Source organism: Ctenopharyngodon idella, chromosome 4, assembly GCF_019924925.1.
Source record: "Ctenopharyngodon idella isolate HZGC_01 chromosome 4, HZGC01, whole genome shotgun sequence".
NCBI classification, from domain to species: domain Eukaryota; kingdom Metazoa; phylum Chordata; class Actinopteri; order Cypriniformes; family Xenocyprididae; genus Ctenopharyngodon; species Ctenopharyngodon idella.
Genome location: NC_067223.1, coordinates 14,541,169 through 14,554,582, shown reverse-complemented (window position 1 = coordinate 14,554,582; position 13,414 = coordinate 14,541,169). Strand labels below are relative to the sequence as shown.

At 36.5% G+C, this 13,414-nt stretch overlaps 2 protein-coding genes across 13 annotated transcripts in view; both read right to left on the bottom strand.

Moving 5' to 3' along the window:
- The window catches only part of si:ch73-177h5.3 (B-cell receptor CD22), a 117,931-nt gene that overhangs the window by 41,516 nt on the left and 63,001 nt on the right, over window positions 1–13,414 (bottom strand). The gene's annotated exons all lie outside the window — the stretch shown is intronic.
- On the bottom strand, window positions 5,937–8,638 carry LOC127511024 (sialic acid-binding Ig-like lectin 13). The gene is made up of 5 exons (XM_051891304.1): window positions 8,309–8,638; window positions 7,736–7,798; window positions 7,119–7,182; window positions 6,590–6,968; window positions 5,937–6,042 (listed from the first exon to the last, which is right to left on the bottom strand). Exons 3-5 carry the CDS (start codon window positions 7,171–7,173, stop codon window positions 5,946–5,948), a joined length of 531 nt encoding a protein of 176 aa, XP_051747264.1. The 5' UTR covers window positions 7,174–7,182; window positions 7,736–7,798; window positions 8,309–8,638; the 3' UTR covers window positions 5,937–5,945.

Below are 13,414 nucleotides of genomic sequence, written 5' to 3'. Positions count from 1 at the left end.
ATCAGTTTCGTTCTGACGCTGTTGTGTGACGTTCTCCTTGAGGAGGTGTTCAGGAGACGAGCTCCACGTGAGAACTGCTGGAGAGGAACAGAAGATCTTAGTCGAGCAGCGCAGATTCACAGAGCTTCCCTCCGTCACCTCCATCACCTCCTGCTGATCCTTCAACAGACTCACTGTGGGTTTGGGTGGAGACTCTACAACACATAGAGATACAGTCAAACATTACAGTATCACATGGATCATCATATCATACAGTATTGTACAGTAGTAGATTTATTTTCCCTTTATATGCAGTCACACTATCCAACTCAATTTGCATTAAGGACGTAAGCTATTTTCTGTGAATGTGTGAGACCTCCGATTCATTAGCTGCTATAGACCTTATGCACCAGAGAAACAAGCGTGCAGCCATCTTTAGGATTTTGTGTCTGAACTTCCGTTTTTGCAGTAGCTCTGTATATTTCTATGGCATCGCTGATGAAGAGTAATTAGCTGGTGAAGTGGATTTATTTATTGTAGAGTTAACCACAGTTATCACGAGCATTGACTGGGAAGATTTTAAAACGAGAGGTACATTCATAAATCTGTAAGATCTTACATGCTGTGAAATACAAACCAGAAGACAAAACACAATGAGTGCAGTGCTGAAAAGAGGCGGGGCTACAGAAGGACTATTGGAAAATAACTAGAAGAATAACAAAGTTCAGTAAATGGTAAAACAGCTTGTGCTACAAATCAGTGAGTTTATGACTGATAATAAAATAATATAATTATCAGTGTGCAATATAAAGCAGCATAACAGAATGTTTTGTACAGGTAAATTACTGGAAGTGAATGACATCGGAAGCTTCACACAATCACGTTACAAATGGCCGCGCTGCACTTACATTAAGACAGAAGCAGCATGAACAATATGACACTCACCTATGACGGCAATTTCAACTTGGGAGTAGTCAGGTTTTCTGTAGCTATATTTTAGTCTACCGTTGGTCTCAATTCTGAAGAAATATGACCCCTTATTACTCTGACTGAGATTATTGAAGCGGGTGGTGCATTTTTTCTCTGTAGGAGTGCCAAATATTTCTCCTCTTAACGGTCCAGTGTCGGGGTGACTGGAGTCAAACACTACAGTGTGAGGGGTTTCGTCTTTATACCATATTCTCTTTGCATTATTATTGAGATCATTTTCATATTGTTCTTCAATATAAAATCTGCAAGGTATGAAAACACAGGATCCTTCTAGAGCTTCTACTCTCTTCGGCAGACTGATACTGAAGCCACAAAAAACTCCTAAAACACACACAGACAAGAGGAACTGATCACACAGAGTTCACATGCAGAATAAACTGCAGCTCTTTTTGCTCTTTAATCTTACAAAGCTCACATGAAAATGCTTTCAGAATATTAATTCAGCGGAGGAATAATCTATAAGAACGAGACCTTGTATCAGACATCCAGTGAGGAGGAACGTCACAGATATTTCCATCATGTACATTCACTCCACCTTACAACAGAAAACACAAACACACAATCATATACACTCTTAAAATAAAGACTCTTATTGGCATTGATGATTCCATGAAGAACCTTTAACATCCATGAAATCTTTCCATTCCACAAAAGTTCTTTATAGTAGAAAATGTTCTTTAGATTATTAAAATGTTCTTCATATTACGAAAAAATGGTTCTTTTAAGAAGTGTTCAGTGAAAAGTTCTTCAGGGAACCATGAATTGTTCTATGAAATCACTGTGAAAAAAAAAAAAACCCTTTTGGAACCTTTATTTTTAAGTGTATAAACTTTTAACAGTTATTTCCTTTTTTAACTTTTGTATGAATTTTTAGCTGTTGGTGTAAACACATATTATTTCTAATGTCATGAGAAAAAATACAGGATACTAAATCAAGTCTTTTTAGAAAGATTAAAAACAGGACCTGCTCATCTTGAACATGTTTACAACCTCAGAGCGTCAAAACACTGAAAATCTCAAAAGGACAGAAGTTTTAGTGTGTAAATGACTTACCAGAGAAGAGTGACGCTTTTACACTGGATATAGAGAGAGCTGTGTGTGAAAACGACACGTCTTTACTGCTATTAGAGTTTATACCACTTCCCATTTCAGTCAGCTTGACTGAGAAATATATGCAAATCAGCATGAAGCTTACAACGTATCTTTATATTTAATTAAAACGTCTTGTGAGATCCAGTGTAGAAATAATAATAAATAGTTAATTGTGACTTTTTCCCTCACAATTGCAATTTTATGTCTCATAATTCAGACTTTATAACTCTGTTGCAAGCAGTGGTGCTGCTAGGCCAGGGATTGCTGGGACAAAAACCCCGTCAGAAATGTTCATAGCACCAGCACAGCGCCACCAAGGATTTCCTGATGATTTTCCTGTTTTTTACTCTCTATGTCACTTTTTAATTAAAAATAAAAAGTCGTTAAAAACCTAAAAAATAAAATAACTTTTAAAGGGGTCATTAACTGCATTTGTCAATTATTTTATATTTTTTCCTGAGTTGCACTTATAATGTTAGTATGAATTTTTTTTTTTTTTTTTTTTTCATCAAAAATTGTCATAATTTAGAAATAAAGGGCCATTTTCTACCCTGGTTTTAGCCCAGGGCTGGACTATACAGTAGGGGTGTAACGATTACAAATCCTGACGATGCATATGCATCGATCTTGAAACGTTTTTTGAATCGTGAATCGTTAATTTCGGTCAATAATCGATGTAAAATGCTAAGAATCGGATTAATCGTGATTCTATAGCGATTCAGTGGTTTAAAATATATAAACATTAAATTTCAACATGCGCGAATTGATGGGAGACGTTGTACGCCGTCATTCGCTCCCTCACATCTCTCCTTCACGGATACGCGCTGCACTCTTTACCGGCTCTCTCTGGATTGCGCTCGCGCTCCGTCCGTAGCCCACATTTGAACTCTCCTCAGGACGGCCGCTGCTATTCACATGAGCAGATGACAGCTCTCTATCGAGACAGCAATAGTCCTGAGTCAAACTGCTCAAGCCATTGATAAAGCTGCCAAGTCACTGCGCGGTCACTACTGTTGAAATAAAATGCTTTTATTGCGTGGAAACATCGCCGTTATTTTCGATAAGATAAAATACTGAAGTTTTAAGGAAATGGGTCATTGACATTACCTGAGCAGTTTCAAGGCGCGAATTTACTGCATGGACGGAGGTGGAGCAAACACATAGTTTAAGTGTCTAAATGCGTAAGCACAGTTCAGTGAATGATAAATGAAATTATGAACTTAATGTTGTTAAACTGAATGTACGAAGGAAACTGCTGAAATAACTACAACATTAACAACACTGACATAAGAGCGCGCGGTTTATCTATCAATCAGATGCGCGTTAAAGTTGCGTTCGTTACTATAGCAACAGAAACCCAGCGCGTTTTCTTTCGTAGGGAAAATGCTCCGTATAAAGAGAACAAAGAGGGCTTTTCTTACTGTTCCGTGAAGAAAAGTTAGTTTAGGACTATTTGGGAAAGTGCCTGATATTCTAGGGTAGTCTCTCCATGAAAGCATTAGTATGTTTAATGTACCTGGAACACTTTAATAAGGTTGTGTAGCCATTAACACTATAGTTAACATGAACTAGGCCTAACAATACTTTTAAAGCCCCCTTATGTAAATTTCCACAAATGCCAATTTTTATATGCTATCAAAATAAAGTTATGTAGCATCATTAAGAACTAACCTGAACATTAACAATGGACAAAAGTTTTTGTTTGTTTGTTTTTTTGTTTTTGCCCATACTCTCTGACCTCCTGAAGGTCGCTGTGTAATTCTCACCCTGACTAAGACACATTGAGAGAAGCTTTTCAGTAACCCTATGAATGCATATTAAAATGCAGAATCGTCTCGAATCGAATTGTTCTGAATTGGCAAAAATCATTCTGGAATCGAATTGAACACCTATGAATCGTGAATCGAATTGAATCGCTGTCTACCCAAAGATTCACAGCCCTACTATACAGCTAAAAAAAAAAAAATGTATCAATTAGTATAATGTTTCATATCATTCGGTATGGATCATTATTGAACATTTTCAGAGGCCTAAACTCTTTTAATCAAAGACCAGTAGAATTTTTTTTTTTGAATTTAATCACTGTTTTATTGACCTAATTTATTAAGGAAAACAACAAATATTCTTTTCTAACAGTCAAAAACAAATTCAAATTTAAACAAATATCTTCTTTCCTGTATCTTTAACGAAGATTTAATCCTTCTGAGGCCACAAGAGGGCGCAATAAGCAAAATATCCCTCAGGGTGTGCAGAGGGGAGGGCTTTGGGGGCTTGAGCAAATGAATAAAAATATATAATCATAAGCTGACCAAAAAATAAATAAATAAAATCTAGGTAACTATATAATTCAGCAGCAAAACGTATGCTAGCCTAATTCTTGAAAAACACTTTGCACAGTAATTTAAAATAAAATCTAAATATGTTAATAAAAAGTTTAAAATTACAATTTGCATTCTTATGATATGAAAAAACTTGTATTACAGTGGCTGATAAGCATGCGGATCCATCACTGGTCTTACTTGTAATCATAGTTTTAACAAATGCCACAATTACAAAAACTATAGTACATTTTTATAAGGGCAAGTACAAAGTAGAATCAAGAGCTTTAAAGTTCTAATGATGATTGATATTAGGAAACACCTGGCTTTCTGGTATCCAAAAAGATTACATAAATCATTAAGAGCCTGATGAAATGAAAACAATATCTGCTAAAAAGTGAGAATTCGAAAATTGAATTTGAAATAGGCATTTTATTAGAAGAAAATGTTAAATGAAGTGACACTTCCCATGACATTTTGAAGCAGAACATTATGTTAATTAATTAATTGCAGTAATCAGCGTTGCATGTGTAGGTTATAAGTAAGCAAGCAAAGTAACAACAACACAAAAGTGAACGTTTCGCACTTCAGCCTTTTTCTCACACTCACTAGAGTCTGCATTACGAGATTCTCACTTGGTTAACTTCTACTGGGCCAGTTCCATCGTAAGTGTAATGCTGTAAACGTTTCGCTTCTTTTTCACAAACAGACGTGTTCAAATTTCTACAGATGCTGTCAGGAGCTCAGCTGACCCCACTGCCTGACAGTATTCTCATATTAATCACTAAAGCTTAGACCTATTGAATCATGTGAAGAGTATTTTTATGTGAGCGTGTGAGAAACAAATTATTATTTTGAGAGCATAAAATAGGAATTAAGCAAAACTAATTAATCATAAGAATTACCATATCTATTATAACACTTCCATTACCACTCTTTAAAAAACAATTCTCCATCAAACATTTTCACCATATGAATATATATTGTGGTGTAAATACTCAAGTCCAGTATACTAATGATTGTGTTCTGAGCTGTACAGACGTATCCGCTGTGTGTCGGGTTGGTGTTGTTGATGGTCAGGTTCTGTCCGGTCTGCACTGGTTTCAGGGGTTCTTCAGTGTCTCTGTACCAGGTGTAGTTGAGCTCCGGTGGGTTTGCATCACTGCTGCAGCTCAGAGTCACTGAACGACCCTCCAGAACAAAACCAGATGGATTTACATGCGCAGATGTGTTTTTAGGAGCATCTAATGGAGGAGAAAAACATTCAGCCAGTTGTTATGATTTACAGCACTAATTTTAGATGATCAGACAGTATTGATTGAAATAATCCCTGTCTTACACTGAACACGTAGCGTACGGGACTTTTGTTTCATGATCTTCTGCTGAAGCTGGTGTGTTACAGTGCAGGTGAAAGTGGCTGAATGATGACGGTGAGTTACAGTGAAGATCAGATCAGAGATCAGATCAGTCTCCTCCTGACGCTGCTGTTGTGTGACGCTCTCGTTGAGGAGGTGTTCAGGAGACGAGCTCCACGTGAGAACTGCTGGACGAGAGGAACAGAAGATCTTAGTCGAGCAGCGCAGATTCACAGAGCTTCCCTCCGTCACCTCCGTCACCTCCTGCTGATCCTTCAACAGACTCACTGTGGGTTTGGGTGGAGACTCTACAACACAGAGATACAGACAAACATTACAGTATCACATCATCATATCATACAGTATTGTACAGTAGTAGATTTATTTTCCCTTTATATGCAGTCACACTATCCAACTCATTTTACATTAGGGACATAAGCTATTTTCTGTGAATGTGTGAGACCTTCATTAGCTGCTATAGACCTTATGCACCAGAGAAACAAGCGTGCAGCCATCTTTAGGATTTTGTGTTTGATCTTCCGTTTTTGCAGTAGCTCTGTATATTTCTATGGCATCGCTGATGAAGAGTAATTAGCTGGTGAAGTGGATTTATTTATTGTAGAGTTAACCACAGTTATCATGAGCATTGTAATGTTTGAAGCAGATGTCATAACAAATCCCAGTAGACCAGGAAGATTTTAAAACAAGCAGTTTGTTCATAAATCCATAAGATCTTCATGCTGTGGAAATACAAACGAGTGCAGCACTGAAAAGGGGCGGGGCTACATAAGTTCTATATGTAAATAACTAGAAGAATAACAGTTTAAATGGTAAAACTACTTGTGCTGCACTTACATTAAGACAGAAGCAGCATGAACAATATGACACTCAACTATGACGACAATTTCAACAGTGTTTGTGAAATTATGTTTCAATCCAACTTTGGCTTCAAGTCTGAAGGAATATGACCCATTATCTTTCTGCTCAACATTATCGAAGTGGGTGGTGCAGTTTTTCTCTGTAGGAGTGCCAAATATTTCTCCTCTTAACAATCCAGTGTCGGACCTACTGGAGTCAAACACTATGTTTTTGTCTTTATACCATATTCTCTTCACATCAGTGAGATATTGTTCATATTGTTGTTCAATATTAAATGTGCAGGGTATGAAAACACAGGATCCTTCTAGAGCTTCTACTCTCTCCGGCAGACTGATACTGAAGCCACAAAAAACTCCTAAAACACACACAGACAAGAGGAACTGATCACACAGAGTTCACATGCAGAATAAACTGCAGCTCTTTTTGTTCTTGAATCTTACAAAGCTCACATGAAAATGCTTTCAGAATATTAATTCAGCGGAGGAATAATCTATAAGAACGAGACCTTGTATCAGACATCCAGTGAGGAGGAACGTCATAAATATTTCCATCATGTACATTCACTCCACCTTACAACAGAAAACAAACACACAATCATATACACTCTTAAAATAAAGACTCTTATTGGCATTGATGATTCCATGAAGAACCTTTAACATCCATGAAATCTTTCCATTCCACAAAAGTTCTTTATATTAGAAAATGTTCTTTAGATTATTAAAATGTTCTTCATATTACGAAAAAATGGTTCTTTTAAGAAGTGTTCAGTGAAAAGTTCTTCAGGGAACCATGAATTGTTCTATGAAATCGCTGTGAAAAAAAAAAAAAAACACTTTTGGAATCTTTATTTTTAAGTGTATAAACTTTTAACAGTTATTTCCTTTTTTAACTTGTGTATGAATTTTTAGCTGTTGGTGTAAACACAGGTCAAAAAACTATTTTTCGCAAGTGAGATAAATGTCATTAGAAGAAATACTACATCAAATCACTTTGAAATATCTTAAATTATTTTTAGAAAGATTAAAAACAGGACCTGCTCATCTTGAACATGTTTACAACCTCAGAGCGTCAAAACACTGAAAATCTCAAAAGGACAGAAGTTTTAGTGTGTAAATGACTTACCAGAGAAGAGTGAAAGAGCTGCAGCGCTCGACTGTGACGCTTTTACACTGGATATAGAGAGAGCTGTGTGTGAAAACGACACGTCTTTACTGCTATTAGAGTTTTTAACATTGTGACATCCAGCAGTGTCTCTGCTTCTGTTGACTGGATCTACAAACTCATTCCTTATTCTGTAGGTAAAGACACTGCAGTATATATATATATGGCAGAGCGTATTATACTTCAGTAATGCTGTATCAATAATCATCTTTTGGTTCAATTAAAACTGAGAATTTCCTTCACAGTAAACAACAGTAATCCTAAACGTCTTGGACTGTATATATGATGGTTTTCATTAAAAGCACTTCAGCTCTCACACTCCAACTGACTCTATTAACATCAATCCAGTAGATTACCTACAGTAACACTACAACAACAACAGACACAGAAACCATGTATCAAAAGCTCTGTATCAAAACTCAGAAGCAATACACACCTAAATAATGACTGAAATACAGTAATATACAGTAATTAAGGACTTCTAGATGCTAATATTTTTACAAGATAAATACAGTGTAAGTGAAGGAGACTTACAGGTGAATTGTGTGGGACATCTTTGATTCCTGCACTTTATCACAACATTTGTATGTTTTGTTTGTTTATGGGCTGGAATATGTGCTGTTAAGCGACATTATGAGTCTGTCTCTGAGCTGTCATCTGCAGAATGTTTTGAGGACAATTACGCCTGATTACGCTGCCTAGTTGAGCAGATGGGGAAACTGGACTTCAGTTTTGTCTCTTCGAGTCATATTTTAGTGCCAGCAGAGAATTAAAGTTGCAGATTCAGATTGACTATTTTACAAAACATCACACATACTTTAACATTTTCATACTAAAGCAAAAGTCAATTTTATTTGGTTAAATGTGCACAAGGCAGGTGACAAACAAGCTGGTCATCAGCTCCCTCTTGTGGTCAATAAATTTATCTGCATTAATAAATGTGGAAAGATAGATAAAATGTTGTTGTTGAACTCAATGGCAAACTCACAGTGTAAACACATAAAATATGGGAAATTCTTTTAGCTTGAAGTAGATGTTTATTTGATTTTATTTCTCATGTTTGTTCACAATTATACAATGACTTTGTGTTGTTTGTGTTTGCAGATTCAAGCAGATTTATTTCTGCGTCACTGATGAGGAGCTTGTGAGTCTCTGTCTGGAGCTCTGGATGGTTCATGAGGTTATGGATAGAGGAGTAAGACTCTGGCTTTTACAGATTTAAAAAGACAAAAATCAGTTTTGATAGAGATTAAACCAAAGCCAGATGGGTTTGTGGGAGAGACTGATCACTTAAAAGGATAGTTCCCCGTAAAATGAAAATTAAGTCACCATTTACTCACCCTGTTATTGTTCTAATGCCTTATGCAATTCTTTTTCAGACCAGTATCAGTCTTTAAAAAAAAGGTGAAAAAGTATCACAGAAAGATCCCATGCGACACGTGTTAGTATATTCCAAGTGTTCTGGGAGTGTGCGATATGGTTTGGTGAAAAACAAACCGAAATGTAATGTATTAACTATTTAATGTAAATCCTGGCCTTGGCTGTTGGTCTTCTGTGCACGACTATGCATTCGTGAGAATCTATTAGTGCAGCAGTTCAATAAATCAAGTTTAATAAAAAAGTGACATGCATACTGCAGTATAATAAGTATAATATACTCTACAGAATGGCATACTGCATTAGAACAACAACAAGGTGAGTGAATGATGACTTAATTTTCATTTTAGAGGAAACTATCCCTTTGAAGGCCAATTCAGACTGCACAGACAAACGACAACAAACAAGCTGGCCATTGGATTTAGAATTTAAAAATAACTGTCATGTTTACACTGCCCCAACAGACAGCCACAAACACTGACTGAACATGTTCACTCGGGTGAAAACAAACCCCAACCAACGCCAACGGACACCGACAGGGGTAACACGCTGATCCAGCCGTTTTGTCTGTGCGGTGTGAATTGGCCTTAACACATTTATAGTAAAGTCTGATCAGTCATTAGTCTGTTGACTGATAAAACAGCTAACCATTTAAATTGTGTCTAATTGCAGCTTTTTACTGATTAATTGCCCTGGGATGGACTGGCCATTTGTCCAGGGTGTTTCTCTGCCTTCGACTCGAGACACTGGGACAGGCTCCTTGTGATCCTGCTCCTTGTGAGCCACTTTCCTAAGTTTAGCTCCAATCCTGATTAAAAACAGCTGAAGCAGCTAATCAAGGTCTCCAGGATTACTAGAAAACTTCCAGGCTGGTGTGTTGGACTGTTTTGTTTTGCATAAAATGTGACACAATTCATATATATATATATAGAAAGAAAACCAAACAAATTATTTACAGGTTATGTATGTGTTAACAGTTTGAGTTTGATAATAAAGTTCTTAATGACCATTTTTGTGATTGTTTGTACATTTGATACAACTTGGTTTAATAAATGGTTTAAAATATTCTTTTTCCCTTTTCTTTTTTTGCCACATCAGTTTATGTGGGATAAACCATTTTGTACATATAATTCAAATGATGCAGATTCAATCCAGACATTGAGCAGACATTTTTAAAATCATCTTAACATTAATTCCATACAGATGAGACAATCATTATATAAATGAACATTGATAATGTGTAGGAAATTACTGAGTCACATACATTATCTGGTCAGATTCAGTGGCCCAAGCGATAATGGAGTCCTGAGTTCGATGCTTACATTCCATTGTTTATTTTTTTATTAATGATGTAGATAAACTTAAAATGAACCAAATTGAACCAATGCAAATGTCACAAAGTCTGTGGCTCAGTGGCTAATCACTTGCCTTTCATAGGTGGGGTTCTTGGATCAAGTTCCACAATTGCAAACATTTTCCTATCCATTTTCCTGATTTGCAATGGTGTAATTCACAAAAATCACCACAGGAGGGCGAAACACTTTTATGTACATTAGACTCGATTTGCATCAATGTACTTCATGGAAATTACCACAGGAGGGCTCAAAGCATTTTAGGTCTTTTGACTTTTTGCAAATCAATTTATTTTAACAGAAGTGAGCACAGAACATCGATAGTGTAAACAGATCTGATTGGCTGTTCATGTTGCGTAGCGTTATGAGTATACTCTTCTGCTCTCACCCTCTTGTAGAAGTATAGTACATTTAAGTTCATTAGACTCAATCTGTATTGGTGTAGTTCACAAAAACAATCCCAGAGGAATGCAAAACATTTAAGTTTATTAGAATTGATTTGTTTTGGTGAAATTCACAAAATTCCTTGCAGAAGTGTGCAACCCATTTAGCTCTTTTGATTTATTTGCAAGTATGTTTTAATAGAATGCTTCATAGATACTGTAAATATTTTTTATTGGATGTTCATGTTGCAGTGTGAAATGTTTTTTTGCCCTCACCCTCTTACAGAAGTGCAGTGCTTTTAAGCTCTTTAGGCTCGATTTGCAGTGATGTAATTCACAAAACCACCACACACACAATTTCCCTCAAGATTTGAAAAGTTTACTTTCACTGTTTTTTACAGAATAAAAATGACAAAACTTCAAAGAACAGTAAGAGTGAAAGGATCAACAGCAATCCTTGAAGTGGGATATCCCGGTTCAAATGCCTCTCTTGATTTAGAAAAATTGTGTAGTTTCACTGGTTTTTCAATGAAAAAAGGACTAAAATCCAAAAAAAAAAGAACTGGGAGCGTGAAAAGACCAGTGGTCCGAAACTCTTTCAAGTTTATTAGACTCGATTTACAGCTATGTAATTCACACAAAACTCTTCTATGTTCATTATTAGACTCAATTTGCAATGGTGTAATTCACACAAATCACCACAGGAGGGCGAAACACTTTTATGTTCATTAGACTCGATTTGCAATGGTGTAATTCATACAAATCACCACAGGAGGGCGAAACACTTTTATGTTCATTAGACTCGATTTGCAACGGTGTAATTCATACAAATCACCACAGGAGGGCGAAACACTTTTATGTTCATTAGACTTGATTTGCAACGGTGTAATTCATACAAATCACCACAGGAGGGCGAAACACTTTTATGTTCATTAGACTCGATTTGCAACGGTGTAATTCATACAAATCACCACAGGAGGGCGAAACACTTTTATGTTCATTAGACTCGATTTGCAATGGTGTAATTCATACAAATCACCACAGGAGGGCAAAACTCTTATGTTCATTATTAGACTCGATTTTCAATGGTGTAATTCACACAAATCTCCACAGGAGGGCAAAACTCTTTTATGTTCATTGTTAGACTCGATTTGCAACGGTGTAATTCATACAAATCACCACAGGAGGGCGAAACACTTTTATGTTCATTAGACTCGATTTGCAATGGTGTAATTCATACAAATCACCACAGGAGGGCAAAACACTTTTATGTTCATTATTAGACTCGATTTGCAACGGTGTAATTCATACAAATCACCACAGGAGGGCGAAACACTTTTATGTTAATTATACTCGATTTGCAACGGTGTAATTCATACAAATCTCCACAGGAGGGCAAAACTCTTATGTTCATTATTAGACTCGATTTTCAATGGTGTAATTCACACAAATCTCCACAGGAGGGCAAAACTCTTTTATGTTCATTGTTAGACTCGATTTGCAACGGTGTAATTCATACAAATCACCACAGGAGGGCGAAACACTTTTATGTTCATTAGACTCGATTTGCAATGGTGTAATTCATACAAATCACCACAGGAGGGCGAAACACTTTTATGTTCATTAGACTCGATTTGCAACGGTGTAATTCATACAAATCTCCACAGGAGGGCAAAACTCTTATGTTCATTATTAGACTCGATTTTCAATGGTGTAATTCACACAAATCTCCACAGGAGGGCAAAACTCTTTTATGTTCATTATTAGACTCGATTTGCAACGGTGTAATTCATACAAATCACCACAGGAGGGCAAAACACTTTTATGTTCATTATTAGACTCGATTTGCAACGGTGTAATTCATACAAATCACCACAGAAGGGCGAAACACTTTTATGTTCATTAGACTCGATTTGCAATGGTGTAATTCATACAAATCACCACAGGAGGGCGAAACACTTTTATGTTCATTAGACTCGATTTGCAACGGTGTAATTCATACAAATCTCCACAGGAGGGCAAAACTCTTATGTTCATTATTAGACTCGATTTTCAATGGTGTAATTCACACAAATCTCCACAGGAGGGCAAAACTCTTTTATGTTCATTATTAGACTCGATTTGCAACGGTGTAATTCATACAAATCACCACAGGAGGGCGAAACACTTTTATGTTCATTAGACTCGATTTGCAACGGTGTAATTCATACAAATCTCCACAGGAGGGCAAAACTCTTTTATGTTCATTATTAGACTCGATTTGCAATGGTGTAATTCATACAAATCACCACAGGAGGGCAAAACACTTTTATGTTCATTATTAGACTCGATTTGCAACGGTGTAATTCATACAAATCACCACAGGAGGGCGAAACACTTTTATGTTCATTAGACTCGATTTGCAATGGTGTAATTCATACAAATCACCACAGGAGGGCGAAACACTTTTATGTTCATTAGACTCGATTTGCAACGGTGTAATTCATACAAATCTCCACAGGAGGGCAAAACTCTTATGTTCATTATTA